At 39.1% G+C, this 22,056-nt stretch overlaps 2 protein-coding genes across 2 annotated transcripts in view; one reads left to right on the forward strand and one right to left on the reverse strand.

The window, feature by feature from the left end:
• Window positions 1–1,938: 1,938 nt before the first annotated feature.
• The window catches only part of spag8 (sperm associated antigen 8), a 44,962-nt gene continuing 24,844 nt past the window's right edge, over window positions 1,939–22,056 (forward strand). The window contains exon 1 of the mRNA XM_061215888.1: window positions 1,939–2,095. Coding sequence (XP_061071872.1) covers window positions 2,012–2,095 — 84 coding nt within the window. The 5' untranslated portion in view covers window positions 1,939–2,011. The remainder of the gene's footprint in view (window positions 2,096–22,056) is intronic.
• pmchl (pro-melanin-concentrating hormone, like) lies at window positions 11,017–11,708 on the reverse strand. The gene has a single exon (XM_061215813.1). It carries the CDS (start codon window positions 11,631–11,633, stop codon window positions 11,181–11,183), a length of 453 nt encoding a protein of 150 aa, XP_061071797.1. The 5' UTR covers window positions 11,634–11,708; the 3' UTR covers window positions 11,017–11,180.

The raw sequence follows: 22,056 nt of genomic DNA on the forward strand, positions 1-22,056 counted from the left end.
AAACATGGCAGATGCAGTGCTTTTAAACAGAGAAAATGGATAAGATTGAAGTAATTCTAAATCAGGCTAGGCTGAAATGCCCAAATAAGCGTTCATCAAAAGTTTAGCCTTGATCCCCATGCTATTTTTAGAAAATGACTCATAATAATGTAAAAATTGTTATCCAACAAATCTGATATTCTTTAAAAAAAAGTTATTGTTATTAAGAACTATTGAACTATATTTTAAATATCTAAAGATAAAATGCTCTTATATGAAACACCAAATGATTGGACACAAGGTACATTGATGTTTTATGCTGGCATTACAAAAACCTATACCAAAATATTTATTTTAATTTCGTTATCGATTTATCTCTTTTATAAAAATTCTCATTCAAAAAGTCTGTTTAATTATCTTTCCCAGTTTTGGGCCATCATACAAAATTAATAAAGGAACTTCTGCTCATCCATGATTTAATGACTCAGGTTTGGGGTCAACAGGTCTGTTGTCATGACTAGTAATGGATTTCACTTTATTTTTCCAAGATTAGTTCATATGTGGAGTTCAAGGCTTCTTTAACAAAAAAATCTCTTCTGGTAATAACTTCACATTTAATATGTTTGCCAACTCAAAGATTTTATTGGAAATAAACTAAAGATGCTAAATACAGCTAAATAAAGCCAAAGACATGGGGCCGTTATATTCATTCATACTGGAACTTATTTATTGAATGTTAGTGGAGTAAACACATTTAGCCATTTTATAAAAAAAACCCCATTACATTTCAATGACTAAATGATTCAGTCATAATCACCTTCACTCTGCCATGATGTGCCAACTACATGCGCCAAATTATAACTGATGAAACAGACCAATGATTGTTTTGAAGCAATAAACAATAAACGTTCCAAGAGAAAATTGAGAAACCAATATTTACGTATGCTGCCCACCTTTGCTTTGTCGATATGGTCTTGGTCTGCACCTCTACCATTATACGACAAGCTCCAAAAACGGAAAAACGCTGGCCAATGCAGAGGTTTTGTGGTGGAGTGAGTGTAAAAAACCATGACGAGTGATATGAGTATTTAGAAAGTTAAATGATAAAAGAAAGATTGTCTTGAACGTTGATGAAGATACTCTTATTTTTGAATGCCAGAGACAGAGAATCACGGTCTAATTATTCTTTCGCAATGTACTACAAAGCCTGCCGAATCCCATTTTCATATGGTTTTACAACACACGGCACACATTTTATTTTTACGATAAAATGTTCGTACCGTGAGCCAACATATTTACAGTTTTTTCTTCTTCTAAACACTGTCTAAGTCACATAGAACTATCATTATTTAGCGGTACATTTGCATTTAATTCTTGGAGCAATTTAGATTAGCTACAATTAAACAAATATCGTCACCGTCACATCTTGATCAATAGCAGTTTTGTCGCAATCTGCAGTCTCACTGGATATGAAAGCACAATATCTCTGGCCACAAATACCGAGCAGCAACTGGTTCCTTTCAGTGAGCCTTAAATTGGCCAATTTTCCTTCCTGAGCAATTTCGCTAATGACCTGTAATTTTAAACACAGACTATGTGACAAGACCTCTACTGAAACCACAGCATCTCACAGACTTGCAGATACTCCAACAACAGAATATGCATTTGCCAAATTATCTTTAACTGTGATTTTACTTTTAATTGTGAATTGCTGTCGTGAGCTATCCATGAAACTGCGTATATATGACACGTGCATTCAGGAGGTGGCAGGGCCGTCTATTGAGATTGCGTCAAAAGAAAGGGCCATGGAGCTGTTTGACACAGCTGGATAATGCACTCATTTAGACAACTTCAATGGACAGCTAACCTTTCCCCTGCTGTTCCTTTGCTATTTATAGCACCACACTTAGAGGACAGACATAAATTGCAAGCACGCGTTCACTCTATGAACCTCCTTGCACTCACTAGCAAAGAAGTCATGCCTCTTCCCCAAAGCCTTTCAAGCAGTTATTGGAGGCATAAACTATGATTTATGGTGAAAAAGGGAAGAGACTGGAACAATAACACAAAGGATTGGTATTCACAAGAATGGGGAATGGGGCTTACAGCCAGACGAGTGAGTATTACAATGAACTAAGTAAGACACCATACCATCAAAAGGTAGGCTATGGTATACTTAAAGTCGGGGATACTTTGATAACAACATGAAAGGCAGTCTCACAGGAATGCATGCTATCAATTAAATTATTACAGTACTATGTACACACAATGTTTGTGTGTCTGTGCTTTGTGCCCACAGAATAAGCATTGTTCTGTGCACTGGCAACAATATCATAAACAAATGGAGCAAATCTTTCTCTACAGCATAAAGTCTGTGTGTACATGAAGCATGTGAACATGAGCAGTATGATGGCTGTAATTGCATTCTACAGTCATTTCTGTGCAACGTTGTAATATGATTTGTGCTTTTTAGGCATTCATTCAAATGTGTTGCCCATCAACAATGCTGAGTTTGGTATGCTCTTCACTTTATGTGACATAATATATAAAACAGGAAGATAAAATCAATAGCTGGTCTTTAAAATGGTTTAAAATTATTTGAGCAACAGGACAATATTAGGCTAAACTATCTTATGTGATATTAGACTAACTAGCATATTTCTTTGCAGATCATGTTACATTTGGAGATGTGTTGTAGAATGTCAAACCCCATAGGATATAATAATATACTATTATATTATGAACACCAAATTTTGAGATTAAGTTGTGTTGCATTCCTCTCATGTTTCCACAAAAACGCTATCATCAAAGTTGAGTACACCAGAGTATGTGAATTCCATTTCAAGGCAGTAGCAGATTAATTTGGCAAGGAAGCCTTAATCACACAAATATCCATAAATAATCTTGACAGGTAATAATAGTCTTGACATATCTCGCATCCAGACTAATAAAAGTCTGGAGAGGTGGAGGAAGGCCATAGCAGGATAAAGAATGAGAATCCGCAGAGCACTTTGGCCAAGCGTGACTTTTTGCCAGGAGTTGAATTTGAAAGGGCACAGCAAAGGTCTGAAATGACATACAGTGATCAATGTTTTGGGTTATAGCATCTCAGAAACAAAGAGGAAACCTTGGCATGGTGGGCAATGCAGTGGGGTTCTGTCTGGCCAGCAGGTCTCATCTAAGAGGGTATGCACAAGGCTTGGCCATTTGGAAACATGTCTGATTACTAAACGTAAGAAAGAAGTACTTGAATGCCATGGGGATGCCTTGGTGGATATGGAAGGATAGCCTCCATGATGCATATGAAAGTGTGGCTGGGAATAGAGATGTGGAAAGTTATGACAACAAAAGTAAAAGGCATGGAAGAACAGGAGGGAGACACACAGTAGAAGTAGAAGAGGAATATATGCATTTTCAGACCTTTTTTCTTCATTTCATCATGTGTATACAGAGTATGTAAAATAGTAAAACAACAATCTCAAGTTTGTTTAAGCTGCTCAGCTGTTGATTTCTGGAGAGGAGGAGCCTTACTTTAGTCAATTACCGTGCTTCTCACAAACCGTTTGATGTTAACTTTGTGATTGCTGAATCTGCACAAAACAAATCCAAGCATCAAAGTTTTTAAAATGTGAATAATGATCTTCTTCACCTGGGACAATATTTTAGAAAAACAGCTCCAGGTTTGCTAAAGGTTCTAATGCAGTGGGAGTCTTTTTCACAAAGCATTATAATTTCTGCAAACCCAGTAATGGTTTGATCACACCCTCAGTACGTAAAATGAAACAAAAATAGATGCAAATATTCCACGAAAAGTGGTCATTTCTGCCTCGAGTGCAACAGTTGTTTCCAGATGTTGCCCAAGGAAAAATACACTATACTCTATATTTCACAGGGTAAAGCTGATCTGCTCTCACGATATGCCTATGAGGCATGTAAATGTCAAAAATGTGTCCAGGGTTCCAGTATGCCTTTGGCAAGTGCAGAACCATTGTAATTAAATCCGGGACCCTGGCTGCCATTGCAGACAGTATTGAAATGGCAAATTGCAGTGTGCGTGCAAAATGTGACACCAGTTCCAACAGCCTTCACAAACTCAAGTACAAGGGTCAAGAAAGGGCCACTGAATCCAACCACTCTACTTTGAACAGTTTTAAAGGTGGTATTACATAACTGAGATTCTTTCATTTTCTCACCATTTTGGCTATTTCTGAAATTATGGCAGTCTTGTTTAACATTATCATATGTACCAAAAACAGATACTAGGTTAAATTCCTGCTGGTAACTGTTTTAACACTCGATGATGAGCGTCACGCACGGAATGTGCAGAGCAAATTTGGTCAGGGAATGTGACCAATCACATTCACACGCATCATAAAATCAACTAATCATAGTAACACAACTCATTTCATCCAATCACATGCACACATCACCTGGGAGTGCATTTCTTAAGACCTTCCCCATGCTGCTCATTGCCTGCTTGCTCACTTTCTTTGACCACTGTGCTCCCCCTCCCCCACCCCAGCTACAGCCTGTTGCTTGGATCTGAATGTGAGTTGTCCTGACTGAAATGATACTATGTCATCTTCTCCTGTAGTGCATTACATTTCTCAGGAGAGAAGCTACCTGCAGTTAAACAAAGTTATTGACATGTAGCAAAAACACATAGTGCCATATAACTCAAGACACAACTAAATATGTGCCCAAATATTTAATTGTGTCTAAAGTAGCCCATGCCTGAAAGAACAAGTATTAATTGTAATGAAAGGATATTTGAAATCAGATCAGATTTCAGAACACTTTATTTTGTGTGAGAATGTGCATCATCTGTGAAAATGTTCCCTCTATAAAAATATCACTGTTGATCACACTGCTATCAAACTCACCATTCAAATTGTCTCAAGTTACTTTTTTCATTTCGTTTTCTCTATTCTGTTAACTCTATACTGTTTTCTCTATACAGTGTCTCTAAATAGTACTGATGCTCTCTTCGATACAGTAGATCCACAGTTTTTTCTGTTATGAGCGAGGATTTGTAATTAAACTGTGTTGCTATTCATGCTATACTTTGTTCAGTAAAGCTTTCTATGAATAACAAATGCTTATGTCAATAAGGCATATAGACATATAGGGCAATATTAATTAAGCATACCACACATTACCATCGGGCCGCATTTTTAATGTATTTACTTATTAAGACTGGTAATCAAAGCACAGTCGCTGCAAGTGCATTTCAATTAACTGGTGGTAGTTAAGAAGTGTCTTGTCCATAGCAGGAATGCAACATTGTTTTGGAAAGGTGTCAGGATCCATGGATGCAATAAAAAGTCACCTTTAAATCTACAGAGAGAATGTTCACACGTCTCATTAGTATGAACTTCAGAACACAGTTTTAATATTTCAAGTGGTTTAATTCCATGCCCAATAGCCAACCATTTCCATAGTCACCACCTCTAAACTTATCTTAGTGACTATTCCTTCAGATAAAGAACTGATGTGTACCCCAAGTATTTTTCAACCACATGTGATGATGTTTTGGTCATCGCACACAACCTGGACACACATAGAATGTATGAGCTTTCTCACTTCTGTAATATACATGCACTTTTGCTAATGGGGATGTCCACTGAACATGTGTGCATTCAGTTGCACCAAGCACATTTGGGAAATTAGCAGTGGTATAAAAGTTTTGCAGCAGCGACATTGTGGAAAATATGACCTGCAAAATGGCAGCTAACGTTGTGACTACGCTGGAATGAGTGGGAAGACAGGACACGCAGCGTGGAGAGGAGTCACTGCAGGGATGGTGTGGTTTTGTTTTGTTGTTGGCTCCAAATCATCTCCAAGATCATCTCACATTCTCCTCTGACATGCCAAAGAGCGATATTCCTTTTGAAAGATTCCCCTTTCACAAACACACCACGCTGAGGATGTCTCCTCCTATGAATGACCATGCTGATCTTGTGCTTGGTGCTTTTCCCAGACATTAAAAAGCAGATGCAACTACCTTTGCCATGATACTGTAAATCAGCTGTAGCAGGTCATATGCATACATTTACATTCTCTATGCCAATTTCTTTGAGGCCCAACTCAGAATGCCCTAAAACATTTACCCAAACACCAAAATCGCAGGGATGCTGCTTTTCTCTCATTTTACCAATGGACATCTCCAGTGTGGCAGCTTAGTAAATATGGGCAAACACTTTTTGCCTCGTTAGCACCCATAAAAATCCCACAAATACTTAGTAAATATGGCCCATGGTGTGTTACACCATCAGTGATGTGACATGTGATAAACATAATAATTTCTGTTATTTCTTGTGCTGATAGAAGTGCTATGCATTGCTTATGAGGAGTTATATAGCTCATATAAGCATTCACAGAACGTGTTACCCTTTGTTATAGAACAGAATTCAGTACCCCCCCTTCCAGGAGACGGTTACAGTGCAGTTACAGATGGCCCAGGGCCTGCAGCAGTGCCTATTGACCTTGCTTAATTATTCAGCACTTTTAATTCTGATAAAGCAATAGCGAAACAGGCCCCTCTCTCCCAGACAAAATGTGTGCGTCAGGATGCGGAGCTGCCAGGGGGAGGTGGGGGAGATGAACAAGCGAAAACAAAGAGCGCAGAGTAACTGGGGTTGATGTGGTTTGTCGACAGGCCTGACATCTCCCTGCTGCAGGCTCCACGAAAGCTGCATGCTGCCAACTGTATGTGCCAGCACCGCCCCTGTCTATTCATTTACACTGTCATGCTCACAATGTGGCTTCAGTAGAGGGCAGTCCTGCATTGACACACGTTATTAATAAACTGTTTAGCAGACAGACACTTGTCATATGCATCTGACAGCTAATGTTCCAGAACGTTCCAAAAAATGGGTTTTGTTTGTTTTGTCAGGGGTAAGTACTAGTGCTAATAATAAATACTAAATAAAACAATAAGGTATCATCTGTCATTGCACATCATTGCATACTGTATAGCCTGCCCCGGCACTGTCCAGTTTTCCCATGTAATGAGCATGTCACTTCACCTTTTCTTGCATTGTTCTTTGGTTCCCCTCTAATTCTTTATGACACTTCTTGTTTTCGTCATTATGCCGATTCAGATTTTAATGTGTAGGTGTGGAGCTCACAACACAATGTGTGACAATAATAGACATTGGAAGGTGGAAGAAGCATTTGTCAGCCGATACAATATAAAGTTGTAATGTTCAATAAAAATAAGGTGTTTGCGCCTTCTTTAAAGGGTATAGAATATATTAAGAGTGGCACATTTAGGGATAGTGTTTGTTATACAGTAAATACGTATGCAGTTTTTAGATTAGCACATTTATAGAACGGGGATAATATTGATGGGTGGGTAAAAGCAGGGTAATTAGAATAGGAGTGCTTTTATATCAGGAAAGCACTAGATGAAAGACAGATTTCAACATATAAAAGTTCAATCAAGTGATCTTGTTTTGATCATTTGTCTTCTGAGTCATAAAAAATGTATTTGTCCCAAACATTATGGAGTTCAGCAACTAACCCAGGTTTAGTTGACAGGTTTACTATGTTCCTTCGCTGCACAGTCTTACAGTTCATTTGTAATTTGCTTAGCTGGTATGAGTTCCCAGTATAATGTTCCTGCTGAACAAGAGTATCAGGAGATGTTCCACTATAACAGTATTTCCTAACCCTGGTCCTTTCCCCTCAAAACTGACAGCTACAAATGAAAACCCAATGTACCAGGTGAAGTGAGTCCTCTGCTTAAGCAGTTGCTTTATGTCATCAAATACATGTTAAGAGACAACAAAAACCATCAGTCACTGTGGCAGCCCAAACCCAGGAACCATTGCTTTGCATCGAAAAATGCCCACAAGTCACATCTACTTGCTGCATCTGTTTTAGCTGCATTTGTGCTCTCCAGGGCTATCAGGTCTTTGATAGGTTAGTATGGTACCTGTTTTTAGAATTAATAGTGTACTTACTGTTCACTGCTCAATACTTGAAGGTGGTGATTATGGTGTTTTAGACGTGGTATTAGGTGTTAATGAAATTAGCATTATTGCATAAGTAATAGTTGGTCATTATGGCATCATCACTGCAATGTTTTTGTTTTGTATTTCACTGGTTTGGCAGCTTGCTATGAAAATGTTTCTTTCATTAGATTTAAAATTGCTTTAGGTTATAACTTTGTTGCTGGGAAGGCTATATTGAAGGAGTGTTAACAGTAGGTCCTGCCATGACTTGGCATCTCAGTTTGAATTACATTTGCACATGATACTTCTGAAGCTATGTTTCAATGAAAGTTATTTAACATGTGTTCCATTTTATGGTAACATTTTATAACAATGAATATTTTTCTCGTCAAATATCTCTACCACAAGAAAAATAATTGAATCCTCCCCCTGCCCATACCACATCCCAGACAATCCCAGACATTCCATTACTGTTCTCCACACTACAAACAGAAAAATAACAAATGAGCTTTTGAATAAAGCAAAACTCTAACAGTAAAACAATCCTAATTAAGTATCCTTTCTGCTCAATTAAAGCACAAAAAAAATCTAAAGATTCATTTAAGTATTTTAAGTTCTCTTGCAAGGTCATTGAACAAGCAGATCAAAGCACCAATTAAGTCTAATGATTATGCAATCTGGTTAAATCTGTTTGAGTGCTAATCAATACTTTGAAAGGCTATAATTGCTCTGTCTTCAAACAGGAGACAAGATCTTCATTTGCATCTGAGCTTGACAGGAAGGGGACACATAAAAATGCACGGATGTGGTTTTGTTCCACTTATGACAGCAGCCAATTAATTAGGGCTTCCTAATGGGAATGGCTAATTATCTGCTTAATTGATCTATAAACCATTGATGCCATTGTCAGTTGGTATATCCCTGAATAGCAGAGAAACCTATTTAGTGACAGCAAGCTGTTTATATTATTTTGTCATACCATGTTGGTTCCTATTATTATTATTATTATTATTTATTTTATTATTATTATTATTATTATTATTTACAATTGTATGGCTTATTAGCAATGTATCAATTTAAAATTGTGTGCAAAGAACAAATTAAGAATTATAAACATGTATGACTAGTTCAACAGATAAAGGTGAAGTGATGGTTATGACCCAAACATAAGTCAAAGAGCACACTTTCTAGCATTTCATTGTGTCTCAGCTCAGACTTGGAGCGTCTAATTGGGCTTCATAATATAGGAATTTGCAATGAGTATGGATCTGGTCCTGTATCAGTGTCAGTGTGGTATTTGTCAAAATAAGGACAATGGAGTTAGTGAAAAGCAGCAGCAGCTCTGACATTTCTTTATGCCCAGAGGAGAAACCATTACAGTGAAAACGTAGCCACAGAGTACAAAGTGAGAAATCAACCAGTAAAATGTGTTTTTTCCTCTCTTCCTTTGCCACTCAAATTGGTTCAATTGTGTTCCTACAAGTCATCCCTGTCCCACCAGCTCCCAATGCATTTAGCAATGCATTTATCTCAATGCCAATGACAGCTTTACACTCTACAGGCCACACATTACTACAAGATAGATAACACTGAGAATTGAATGGGAGAGAACCATGCATTTTGCCCTGATTTTTGAAAAGATGAGTTAACCTTTGAGCGACCTTAAGTAGGATTTAGTTTGGGGACCCCCCAACCCAAATACGTGATATGTATTTTAGAGTAATTAGGGGCCCGATGGCAGTCACAGGCCCCTAAACAGCTGGTTATGTTGCTTATTTGGTTTGGTCAGCTCTGCCTGGCTCACTCAATCTCACCCTGTCTCTGGCAGGATGAGGCCAGCTTTGTCATCTGCTCTGAATGTTTGGTTATAGCTGGTGAGACACATTGCCCGGCTCAAACCTCTGACAGTAAAGCCCAGTGTGCGTGGGGGAAATGGGTCTTGATTGATAATGATTTGCTAGTGAACTCATATCCAGATTTTTTTAAATTTGTATTCATGATGTTGCAAATCTACATTTGATGTGTATCTATGAATCTACGATTTTCTTCTTTTCTTGATTCTCTTGATTGATTCTTCCACTCCACAGTCTCTGCTTGATATTTCTTGAAAAAAACGACATAAAATGCCTTATCCATACATCCATCCATACATACAAGAGATTCTAAATGTCTCATTTTGAAATGATGTCGACCAAAGGAACGTTCTGGAGAGCATCTTCATGGGATTTGTTTGTGTGCACTAGCCGCGCCTTGATTACGAGCCCCCATGGGGCTCTCTGAGCAACCATCATAAAACACTCTTGTATGAAAAAGTAAACATCTTTCCATCACTGAAGCCTTGCCTCACGGGCAAACATTAGTAGCTCCTCAGTGTGCCATACATATTTTAGGTTGATTTGAGATCATTTCATTTCATTTCAGGAAAATGAAGTGGCATTATTTTACATGAGAAGGGACATAATGGTAATACAACCAGATGTCTCCTAATTTCCCAAATTCTTCATGTAATTTTGTTAAAACATCCTTATGCTGTGTGAGAGAGGCTTTTGGATCAAAGTTATGCTTAATTAAGTGTGGTTTAAAAAGCATAATTTTGAACACTTTACCCTTTGCAGTTCACATTCCTATGTCTTATTGACACTTTGGGATGTATCCCAGGAAACTAACAATTATGAAATAGGCGTTTTGTACTTATGTGAAGAGAGTGACTTTTCCTAATTAACTCCTGCATGCCGGTATTACTCAGATTGGCTCCCAGGTTTTTTTCTTTCTAGCAAATCAAATTAGACTTCACTGAGGTATTCATTGCATACAGAACTCCAAGCTTTTTTTGGAATAGGTCCAGACCCTTAATGAAGAGACACAGCAGTGTGGTGTGCAGTGGATCCAAATATATGCTTCAAGAGACAAAAATACATTGTTTTAGATTATTATAAATATTTTCAGTGCAACAAAATATTATTAAACTGCATATATATTTATACATGGAAAGTATACAGCCCCTAACCAACCTTTCCAAATACATATTTATAAGTTATAACTCAGAAAAACCCTTTGCGCAAAATGAAAGCACGACAAGTTTGATACGTTTTCTCTTGTCTTTTATTCTAAATTTCTATAGATATAAGTACATATTTTTACATGAGATCCAGGATGCCTTACAATAAAACAAACACCAATAGACATGAGCTTAATGTCACCACATAGAATACGGTTGGTTGGTTGGAGGATTCTTCTGTCCGCCTACACTTCCCAGCAAGGTCGGTACACCCTTCCCACCATGCACCTCATTGTGTCTCTCCTGGCGATCGCTATGCCGGACCTCAGGTCTTGGTCTGCTCCCCTTTGTTCCTGTGTCAGGATGTTCTCAGGTGTCTGTGCGACTTCTGGATCTTGAAGGTTGTAAAGCTTGAGTCCTCGAGCCAGAGCTCTGGCACCCATTGAAATGCCAGTGTCAACGACGATGATCTTTAAGTTCCCTCCCTTAGTAGTCTTGCCAACACCCAGCATCATGTAGCGATTCAGTGATGCAGGATTTAGGCCATTATCCACTGCCTCTTCACTCTGGAACGAGTTGAGGACATCTTGCTCGGAGCTGCTGTCTTCCATCTTGGTGGTGGCCATCGCCCTTGAGCCAACAAAGCTCTCTGACAGCAGAGTCATGATGAACAGGACGCAGTAAGAGGAAGGCTTCATTTTGTTGGTGTTCAAATTTCGACGGTTCTTCAAGAATATTAATCTGTATGCCTCTGGCTTTCCTTTGCTCGCTTGTGTCTCAGAACTGACTTTCGAACGGTCAGTTGGCTCTTTTTATTTGCTCAAATTTCCAAAAGCAGCCATGTTTAAAGGTTAAGAGCTTCATCATGTTTGCTGTTCTTTTGTGATCCAGGATATCAGACAACAGTCCAGAATACGTGGATGAACAGGCCTCAAGCTGAGCATGAGGGGTTTGTTTGGTGGAAAGTCAATTATACGTGCCTGCAATGTGCCTGCTTTTCTTAAGTCAGTGCAGGTGGCACAGCAGGGAGGCATTGAATGGAGGATTAAGTTGTGGATCTAATGCTGAAGACTTTGCTCCTTGAAACAAAAGAGAGGATTATACTCCTGCTTATGGTGACAGCAACAAAAATAAGATGTTGTCTTCCACCCCATGTGTCCGACTGGTATGAGAGATTTCCTGCATGGCCCCATAATACACATGACCATGTGTCCATGTGGCATTTTGACCTCATAAAGATGAAAGTGACTTGGGAAACCTTTGTGAGTTGGCAGGAAATGTACTGAAAATACTCATTATTAATAACAACAGGGCTGCTGGGTGACTCATCCTGTTGCGGCATTGTTCTAGTGCATGGATGGGTCTCCAACCCCAACCTTACCAGTGCTGAGTATGGATAAGCTTCACAGAGTGTCAGACAAATGGCATGAGTGAGCCTAGGGAAGGGAGGGTTGAATGTGTTAAGCCACGGCACTGAAAAATAACCTTCCACCTAGGATAAATTCAACATTCTGATTGGTTGAGACGTGTCACGTGGGTGGTGATTAATTTTGGACAACCTTGCTAACTAGAACAGATCAAACAGGTGTGGATAATGTTTTCACAGCTGATGTAACTGAGTGTTTAACTTAGGCAGTAATAATGAAATAACTTACAACACACAAGTGGGTGAGGAGCGAATGATCAAAGTTTTACTGGCTGTAATTCACCACAAAAAACAACAGACAGTGTAGAGGAATATACTTATACGCAATGCCCCAACAGGCTAAAATATATTCAGTATGCTGATATTCTCTGTAAACTACTACATTGTGTAATAATGTAAAAAATTAATTATGGCAAGTGTGATGCAGGGCCGCAGCTAGACAGGACTGGCTGCAAAATCTGAGACATGATTCCAGCTGATTTTGACAGCTATGGTGCTGTAAAACTCGAAAACAAAATATTGAGCTCTTTCTATGCTTCAGTTCAAAATGGGAATGGCCAGCCATACTCTGTTCAGTTGCAGGCACTGCAATATAGCTTCACATTTATATAAATTGCTTACCATTATTTTGCAAGCTAACATTAGTGACATTATTATTATATATATATTTTTTGTCATTTTAATTAATAGGCAAATGTTATCTCCTTCCAGCAATAATAATCTACTTCTTCAGCGATGGAGCAGTTAGCTTTTAGTCACAGCAGGCAATTTTAGGAGAAAAATTTGTTAAAATGTATAAATAACAATAATACATTTAATAAATATTTATTTATGTATTTATTATCTTTTGTGTTTGCCACATCACATTTGCTTCACATTTCTTGGATATGTGCAATTGATTCAACTGTATATTGTTAGAATATTGTTTGTCATTATTTTTTGTTCACGACTATATGGTCTCAGAAGTAATACATTTTTCCAATGCAAAATGAACACACACATTCATATTATTGAACAATTTCCAGCGATATGATATTTTTTTATAGTTTGTGTTCCCTTCCCTTAACAATCCTGGTATTAATAACTTTCTTTAATGAAGAAAAATAAAGTTACAGGACAGTGAAGGTTGTGAGAAAAATCTTTTGATTTTGATTCATATTGGTTCATGCTGAGCAGTCACGGCAGAACAGTGGTGTTTTTCCATAATGAAAACCAAGGCCAGGGACACTGAACCGAAAACACAAACTGAGCAGGTGACGGGCTCCATGTTCATGTTTCCACTGCATTTCTCTTCCCTGGCTACTCCCACCCACAACCAGGGCCAGCCAATCAAAGGAGAGGGAGAGGTATTCTATTACTGTTTTAACCAGAAATGTCCCAATCTCTCTGCAGAAAAGAAAAGTAAACAGTTATTCTTGGAGAATTGGCAGTCATATATAGCCAACTATATGAAATATTTATCTTCATCCTGTCTTGGGATTAAGCTGAAATATGTAGTCATAACTTACTGGAATAGCCATGAAAATATCCATGTGTGGTCATTGCTTACTATAGACCTAGTGATTAAACTCCCCACTCACTCAAGTGGTGAAATACTGAGGGCACTTTTTTCATTCCAGCAAACTGAATGCCTGCTTAGTGCCTATTGTTTTATTAGCAAGTCAAAATCACAGTTTTTTCTGAATGGCTTAAGCTTTTACGTCTAGGGTGAGCACAGATTCTTTATACACTTACAGTGTGGAACAGAGCAATCAAGACAGAATGAGACCATTACTTTGGCACACAGAAAGGGGCTGGGAAAACACAGTTATTCTTGCTACAATTTCTATTTTCTCTCACAATTTAGAACATCCAGTCATATTTAATGAATGTCCCATGGTACCCTTCATGATGTGGGAGAGGGGCAGGTACGTGCTGCCAAATGCCCCTTCCATTCACTCTCGAGTCTGCTGAATTTACAGTCTGTGCATCGGATGGCTACATCTGCAGGGACCTGACTGGACACCTCTGTGTCCCCGTCTGTTTGATGCAATGGCTAATTGTTCATCATCCCTTAGTCACACATCACTGCACTGAAAACGCTGGGAGCACAATCTCAGAAGCCCCAAGACAAGATTTCTGGAACACGATGGGTGAGAATGGAGCAAAGGCAATAAAAAAGACAAATAGAAGGTGCTTTTGCTTTTATGCTGCTCAAAATTAAAATGCAAAGGGAAAACAAAAGACAAACATGGCTGCAAGCAGCAGTTACAGGGTTCCAGGCACACATAACTGAGAGAACCGAGAAAACATTATGGAGCCCTGACACGATAGACAGACAGACAAATAAGCAAAGCGTTTGTGAATCAAGGACATTAAATACATTTTGTGTGGCATCATAGTTAGTGTGACAATTGAATTTCCACATGGGGGATCATAAAAATCATCCTGATAGCACTGACAGCTTCTTGTTGGCTGACTGGTCATGTCTTGGACATGGCAGCTTTGGGATTTAAACCGACCATTATGCTTGAACCCCTAATGAAACCCCCATGCAGAAATGGAGTGGGTGTCAATTGATATGATGCAAAGCACAATCCAAGACAACATTAGGCTCTTATGAACAAAGATATCATAATTTAGCTCCCTTTCTGGTGAATTGTAATCAGATGTCAGTCATTGGCAAGGTCAAAGTACTAGATAGAAGCTCTCATGATTTTCCTTGCACAATGTCAATCACTAATTGGACTGATGTCAGACACATCCATCCATCCATCCATCCATTATCTTAACCCGCTTATCCTGAACAGGGTCGCAGGGGGGCTGGAGCCTATCCCAGCATACATTGGGCGAAAGGCAGGAATACACCCTGGACAGGTCGCCAGTCCATCGCAGGGCTGTCAGACACATGCATTTCTTAAATAGTGTATATGCAAATATTCTCTATCTTTTGTAACAAGTAAAAATCAGGAATAAATGTTATTTCTTGAGATGTCTCTATTATATTCTTACTTATTCTCACATGTACAAACACCCAAGTTCTTGGCACAAGCTAGTCCTTTGACCAATTAATGTATGAAACAGAATGTACTCAATCTTTGACATTCATTATTGCCTTATATCATGCCCAGAGGCCCATTATTATTATGGTCAATTCAAGCTAGCTAAAAATAATCATACATTTTACACTCTCATCCAGGGAGGTTTATACAGCTTATGATTTCCCCATAAATCAATTTCTAAAGGTAGACATTCACTTAAGCATGTTAATGGCAACTTAAACTACATGATTGTAGTGAGAGTATATGATAGAGTGGAGGGACCAGGGATTTGTTAGTAGTTGAAGTCAACAGTATTTGTGAAGGCAAAGGTACCTGGCTACTTATCTTCTTATCCAAATTCAACTTGGATATTCTCATAATTTCAAGTGTTGAACTCAAAATGGTGTACAGTAAAAAAAAGTACTGTAAGGGATAAATCTGCAACAATGAGTGGTATAATGGAGTGTAACAAGAGCCATAAAGTCCCCTATGTGATTTCATTATTTTAACGTTTTCACTTGTAATGATTAGCTTTCTATTCTTGGAGACCCTTGCATTAATTGCTGCACACCTGCTTGTCTATACCTCTCCAGGGTTTATCAAGGCTCTAGTTGAAGGAATGAGATTGGATATTTAAAAGTCCCCCTACCAGGACTTATCCGATTCAAAGCAGAACCTTGAATGGGGTGAGCTCTGAAGTCTGACACATGCAACAATGGACCTTCTCCATTGCTCTCTATTTCCCTTTCAGAATGAAAAATAGTTTAAAGAATGGCTGAGAAGGGGATTTGACTGTTCACATCCACGCTCTCAGCAATTAAAGAACTCGACCCCAGTGCATTGTGGGGAAATATTAAAATGTCAAAAATAATTGGGAGCAAAGCAGCAAGCTGAAAGGCTATGGGGCTACTGTGAATGTGCTGTTAAAGATAGACATGTCAAAGGGGGTCTATTTCTGTCACATCAAATGCATGATGAAAGAGGGTACTGCATGCTAAAGGCTATGCAAGAGAATATTCAAGGGAAAACAATTAATTGGAACTTGTGAAGGTCTGCCATATTTCCAATTATGTTGACTGGTTTTCCATGTCAGCTGATTTAGTGATGCATGGGTGGGTGCAATTAGCTTCCTTGCCAGAATTATGTGACAAATGGAATCTGTATGCTTCACATTTACATATCAATATGTTCCAGTGCATTAACATAATAATCTTTTATTATTATTATTATTATTATTATTATTATTATTATTAATGATGATGTGAAGCCTGTGGACCTAGTTCGGGCAGACAACTGGAGAAGTGCCACCCCCTCACATGATGCTGATCTAATGGGAGGGGCTATATAAAGCACCAACCATAGCACAGCCTGACTCATTCTGCATGCTAAAGCCATAGCGCTGCCTGGCTCATTCTCCAAGCTAAAGCCATAGCGCTGCCTAGCTCATTCTCCATGCTAAAGCCATAACGCTGCCTGGCTCATTCTCCATGCTAAAGTCATAGCGCTGCCTGGCTCATTCTGCATGCTAAAGCCATAGCGCTGCCTGGCTCATTCTGCATGCTAAAGCCATAGCACAGCCTGACTCATTCTGCATGCTAAAGCCATAGCACTGCCTGGTTCATTCTCCAAGCTAAAGCCATAGCGCTGCCTAGCTCATTCTCCATGCTAAAGCCATAGCGCTGCCTGGCTCATTCTCCATGCTAAAGCCATAGCGCTGCCTGGCTCATTCTCCATGCTAAAGCCATAGCACAGCCTGACTCATTCTGCATGCTAAAGCCATAGCACTGCCTGGTTCATTCTCCAAGCTAAAGCCATAGTGCTGCCTAGCTCATTCTCCATGCTAAAGCCATAGCGCTGCCTGGCTCATTCTCCATGCTAAAGCCATAGCGCTGCCTGGCTCTTTCTGCATGCTAAAGCCATAGCGCTGCCTGGCTCATTCTGCATGCTAAAGCCATAGCACTGCCTGGCTCATGCTCCATGCTAAAGCCGTATAGCTGCCTGCCACATTCTCCATGCTAAAGCCATAGCACTGCCTGGCTCTTTCTGCTGCATTGCTTGTTTTGGTACACTGCCACTCCTATGCTGCTGTTGCACATATTGCATGCCATTGCTGCATTTGCTGGCTGCGTTCACTTGACTTATCCTGCTTATTCCTGAATCATGCCTTCAGAAATATTATTGCACTCCCACCACCACCCCAGCATCCACCGGTGAGCTCTGCTTCTCAAGATCCCCATGAGGGGGGATTTGTAGTCACTCCCTATTGTTTCAGATGGCTTACAACAGGGAGTGAGCCTTGACGCCAAAGTTTGAACCTCAATAAATACTACTTAATTCATCATGAGTTGTCTGATATATTATTATATTATTATAACAAACAGACAAAGTTAGACTGATCAATATGAAAGTCACCACGTTTTTAATGTAATTATTGCAGTCACTCTTACCACATTTCGAATCTGCATCAAATGATCTATTTGATGAGCCCAGGGCGAGTCCAAGTGATGTGCCAGAAATCCTTATATATGAATCAAACAGAATCTTTTATAGTAGACTACATAACTGTCCTCAGTGGTCATGCTTTACATACATTTTCCTTCAATAAATTAATAGCTTGATGTGTCTAATTTTTAAGGAAATTAAATGAGGAAATACACAAATGGAATTTCATCACACATTTTCCTTTACTCCTTCCAAAGTAATGTTGCCTCTGATGATGTCAGACCAGGGCTTGGTTCTAAATACAAAGACAAAAGAGCAAAAAAAGAAGAAACTTCCCTAGCCTAATTTATTTGTTGGCAGGCCTAGCAAACTGCTCTTTTTGTTGATTTTGAACAAAGATCAGGTTGTTAGATTTCCATAGTCCTGAGTTTTCAGAGGCTCCCGTACATTAATGACGTGTTCCTTTTTTTACTGTGCCCTTTGTATTCTAGCAAAAAAAGTATTGTATTCAGCCTTGCCTCAGCAATCACACAGTGCGAGGCAAAGCTGGATGGGTCAGTAGACAGCATACAGACACCTGGTGTACAATCTCAAGGTGTGAAATCAACATAGGTGCATCGACCAGAAGTGAATGATGAAATTAAGCAAAGTTTCCAGGCCTCACCCTGGCAATGAGGCATTTACATTTACATTTACATTTTAGTCATTTAGCAGACGCTTTTAATCCAAAGCGACTTACAAGTGCATAGGTTCTACCATAAGTCAGAGCATCACATCCAGAAACTAGCAAAATACACAGGAAATGCTGTTCTAAACAGTTGTCATCAGAAGTGTTTTTTTTTTTTTTTTTTTGGGGGGGGGGTTAGACAAGGATAGGGATATCAGAAAGGAGGGGCCAGTGGAGGCCAATGAGAAACCGATGGCAGAGGCAATGGCAGTACTGTTGATGCATGCTTCCCTTCACAAATCACGGCGCAATTAATCAAATTAAATGATATTGAAACTATTCTCATCCTGTAGGTAATCAAGGGGGAAAGGCCATGTGCAATTCCAAAATGATGATCTACATACCAAACACCGCGTGTCCATTTAATTTCCACAAAATGAGGGCTAATAGGTTACGTAAATTAAAACTTTTTTTTTTTTGGTGCACCCTGAAATTCAAAGGCAAACACAATATAAATGAAAATTGCATGCAAATTTGCTCAAATTGCCCTGCTCTAGAAATCATGCAAAGCTGCCCTGCTGCCTGGCTCATTCGGCATGCTAAAGCCATAGCGCTGCCTCACTCTTTCTGTTGCATTGCTTGTTTTGGTATATTGTCGCTCTTGTGTTGCCATTGCCACATTTGCTAGCCACATTTGCTTGAGTTATCTTGCTAAGTCTTGAATCATGCCTTCAGAATATGTTTCCCACTACCACCCCATCATCCACCTGTGAGCTCTGCTTCTCAGGACCCCCATGGTGGCTTGTAGTCATATTTTTTTCATATACCCGAGATACTTTTTCCATATGCCATTTTTCTATATATTGAGAGATGTTTCCCTTCAACCAAGAGCTATTTTTCATAAACCAAGGGCCGTTTTCCAAACACCCACAAACTGACAGCCGTTTTCCATGAACTGACAGACGATTTCCATGAACTGACGGACGTGTTACTGAGATGTCATCTGAGGTCCATGAACTTATTTAAACGTAGTCCTGCTGTCCTGCTACCTATGACCAAGTCTCAGCTTCCTAGAAGAGGCAAACATATTTTCTGCCAAGATTTCCTGGTACATAGTTGAATTCAGTGTGCCATTGATCCCAAATAGGAAGCAAAACATCTCCAAAATATCAATGACCCACCTCCATATTTGACAGTAGGTTTGAGGTGCTTTTTGTATGTCATGTTGATGGTGTGGATGGCCAAAACGTTCAATTTTGGTCTCATCTGAACATCCAACTTCCAGTCATAATTCCAATGAGGTTTGGCAAACTCAGGATGCTTGGTTTTGGTTATTATGCTCAGTAAGGGTTATCTTCGTGCCACCCTTCTAAAGAGTTTGTTTGTGTGGAGGTGCTTTTTTGAGACGAGATAACCCCGAGTCACAACCAATCTCTGCAATTCTGTGATCCTTGGGTTACATATGGCTTCTTCCTTACAGTCTGTGGGGATAATATGCACTTGCATCCTCTGCCTGGCAAGTTTGCTACCATTCCATGTGTTTCATGCCTTTTATTATTGCTTTTACAGTGCTACATGATATGTTTAACCGTTTATGTATTTTTCTGTACCCATTACCCAACTTGTAACAGGAAGTGATGGAATGGCAAAATATAGTTCCTTTAGACTGAGATTAACTATATATAAAGTAAAATTGTATTGCCAATTTCAATTTGTTTGATCTTATTTACAATAATTGTTAGGGGTGCAAATCATTTTGGTTTAAAAAAAAAAATGAGATTGCTAAATAAAAAACATTGAATCATGAGAGTAAATGTATTGAAATAAAAGTGTGTTGTTTTCCTGTTTGTTTGAACGTAAAATATGTATTATTTATTATCTATGTAGCTTATTATATGCAGCTTTTTTCTAAATTCTTATTAACAGGGCCAGTAATTCTGGAGTCCACTATATGTGTATAAATGTATGGCCCCTTAGTGCTGCCAGGTTGCAAAGCCTGTTCTTTATAAATCGTCTGGATTTAATCATTGTGTTTTCCCTAGAGTGATGACACTGAAGAAAATAGAATGGACGGTCCGAACCTTTACCATGGGGCACTTGTCTATCTTTGGTGCTTTGATGTACTAAAAACAACAGCAAGAAACACTTTTCAGAACACTATATCGCATTACTTGGTGGTAATCCATCAAATCTGAAGTCTTTTATCAATGAAAAAGTAAGAGGGCTGTGTAATGATTGCAGCTTACAAATACGCCACATCCTTTCTGTTACCCTTGTTTCTGATGTGATGAAAAGGCACTTGTTTTACCTTTTGCATTTACTGCCCTGTGATTGCTAGAAACATCAATCGTATATTTATAGAAAGAACCTTGGTGAGGAAGTGCATTTTCCTTCCTTTCTCCATGAAAGCATTTCAGTTTTTTTTGGTGCCTTCTCAGTAAACAGTAATGCAAAGGCAATAAGGCTCTCTGCACCACAACACCCGCCCCCTCCAAAAGAAAGTGATACACATACGTATACTTGGTTGAGGGAAAGACTGCGGGAAAAGGACAACACATTAATTAGAGAAATGACATATCTTTTTAGGGCCTTGCTGACTCTTTTTTTTTTCTTTCTAGTTTTCTTTTAAAAGCAATCTAATATGTTGTCTGCTTGAATTTAGGAATGCATAAATGATGTTGGAGCTCATTATTTTGCTTAAGTGAAACAGAATGTTGTTTCATTTTGGAATCAAAATAAATATGTATTCATAATAACAAATGTATTCTATCACTCCGGTTTTACGGCTCCCATGTGGGCTTTTAAAAATCGCTGTGCCTTTTAATTAATCGGTAAGAAAATAATTAATCATGGATTTGTAAACATGTGTGCGTATTTTAGCAGTAGCACATGTTTCTTCAGCTGCAGGATCTTGATTTTTAATGGGTTTATTGAGGGGTCATAAAAGTGAGGACACTTTCCAGAATGCATTTACAACACAATGTGTCGGTAGACCCGGCTCTTCAGGATGACCACTACCAATCAAATGGCTCCAGGCATTTGACAGCTGTGTATATTCTACATGCAAAAGGGGTCTATATGCTGGTTGTTTCCCACCATATGCCTCCACGGTACTGCTCTAAACTGGGACCTTCTTCTTTCTGGGGATTTTTGGTATCTGATCTATGAGGGGTGAAAAAGTGAAGCCCCTTGAGGGGACAGTGAAACCTGAGTCTCTCTGTTTACCCCCGGTCCCCTGGAAGACCACAGACTTCCTCTGACTAATGCTCTAAACAGTAAACAGCTGTGACTTCACCAGAGGACGTGGTAGATTGTGATATTATCATTTATTCAGGGCACAGTTACTTATATAGCTGATTTAAGTATCCATTTGTGTAGCTGAATACTGTATGTATTGCGACGGTTCACATCAGGTAAACTGGACAAAGGCACTGCATCACTGCCTTTAGCTTGGTGTTACTGAAGCATTAGGATTGTGGGATGGCAATGGAGCATAATGGTTAGGCAGCAGGACTTCTGGTTTTCTGATTTATGTTTGTTTTCCAAGTGAGGCACCCTTGAGCCAC

This window comes from Conger conger, chromosome 12, assembly GCF_963514075.1.
Source record: "Conger conger chromosome 12, fConCon1.1, whole genome shotgun sequence".
NCBI classification, from domain to species: domain Eukaryota; kingdom Metazoa; phylum Chordata; class Actinopteri; order Anguilliformes; family Congridae; genus Conger; species Conger conger.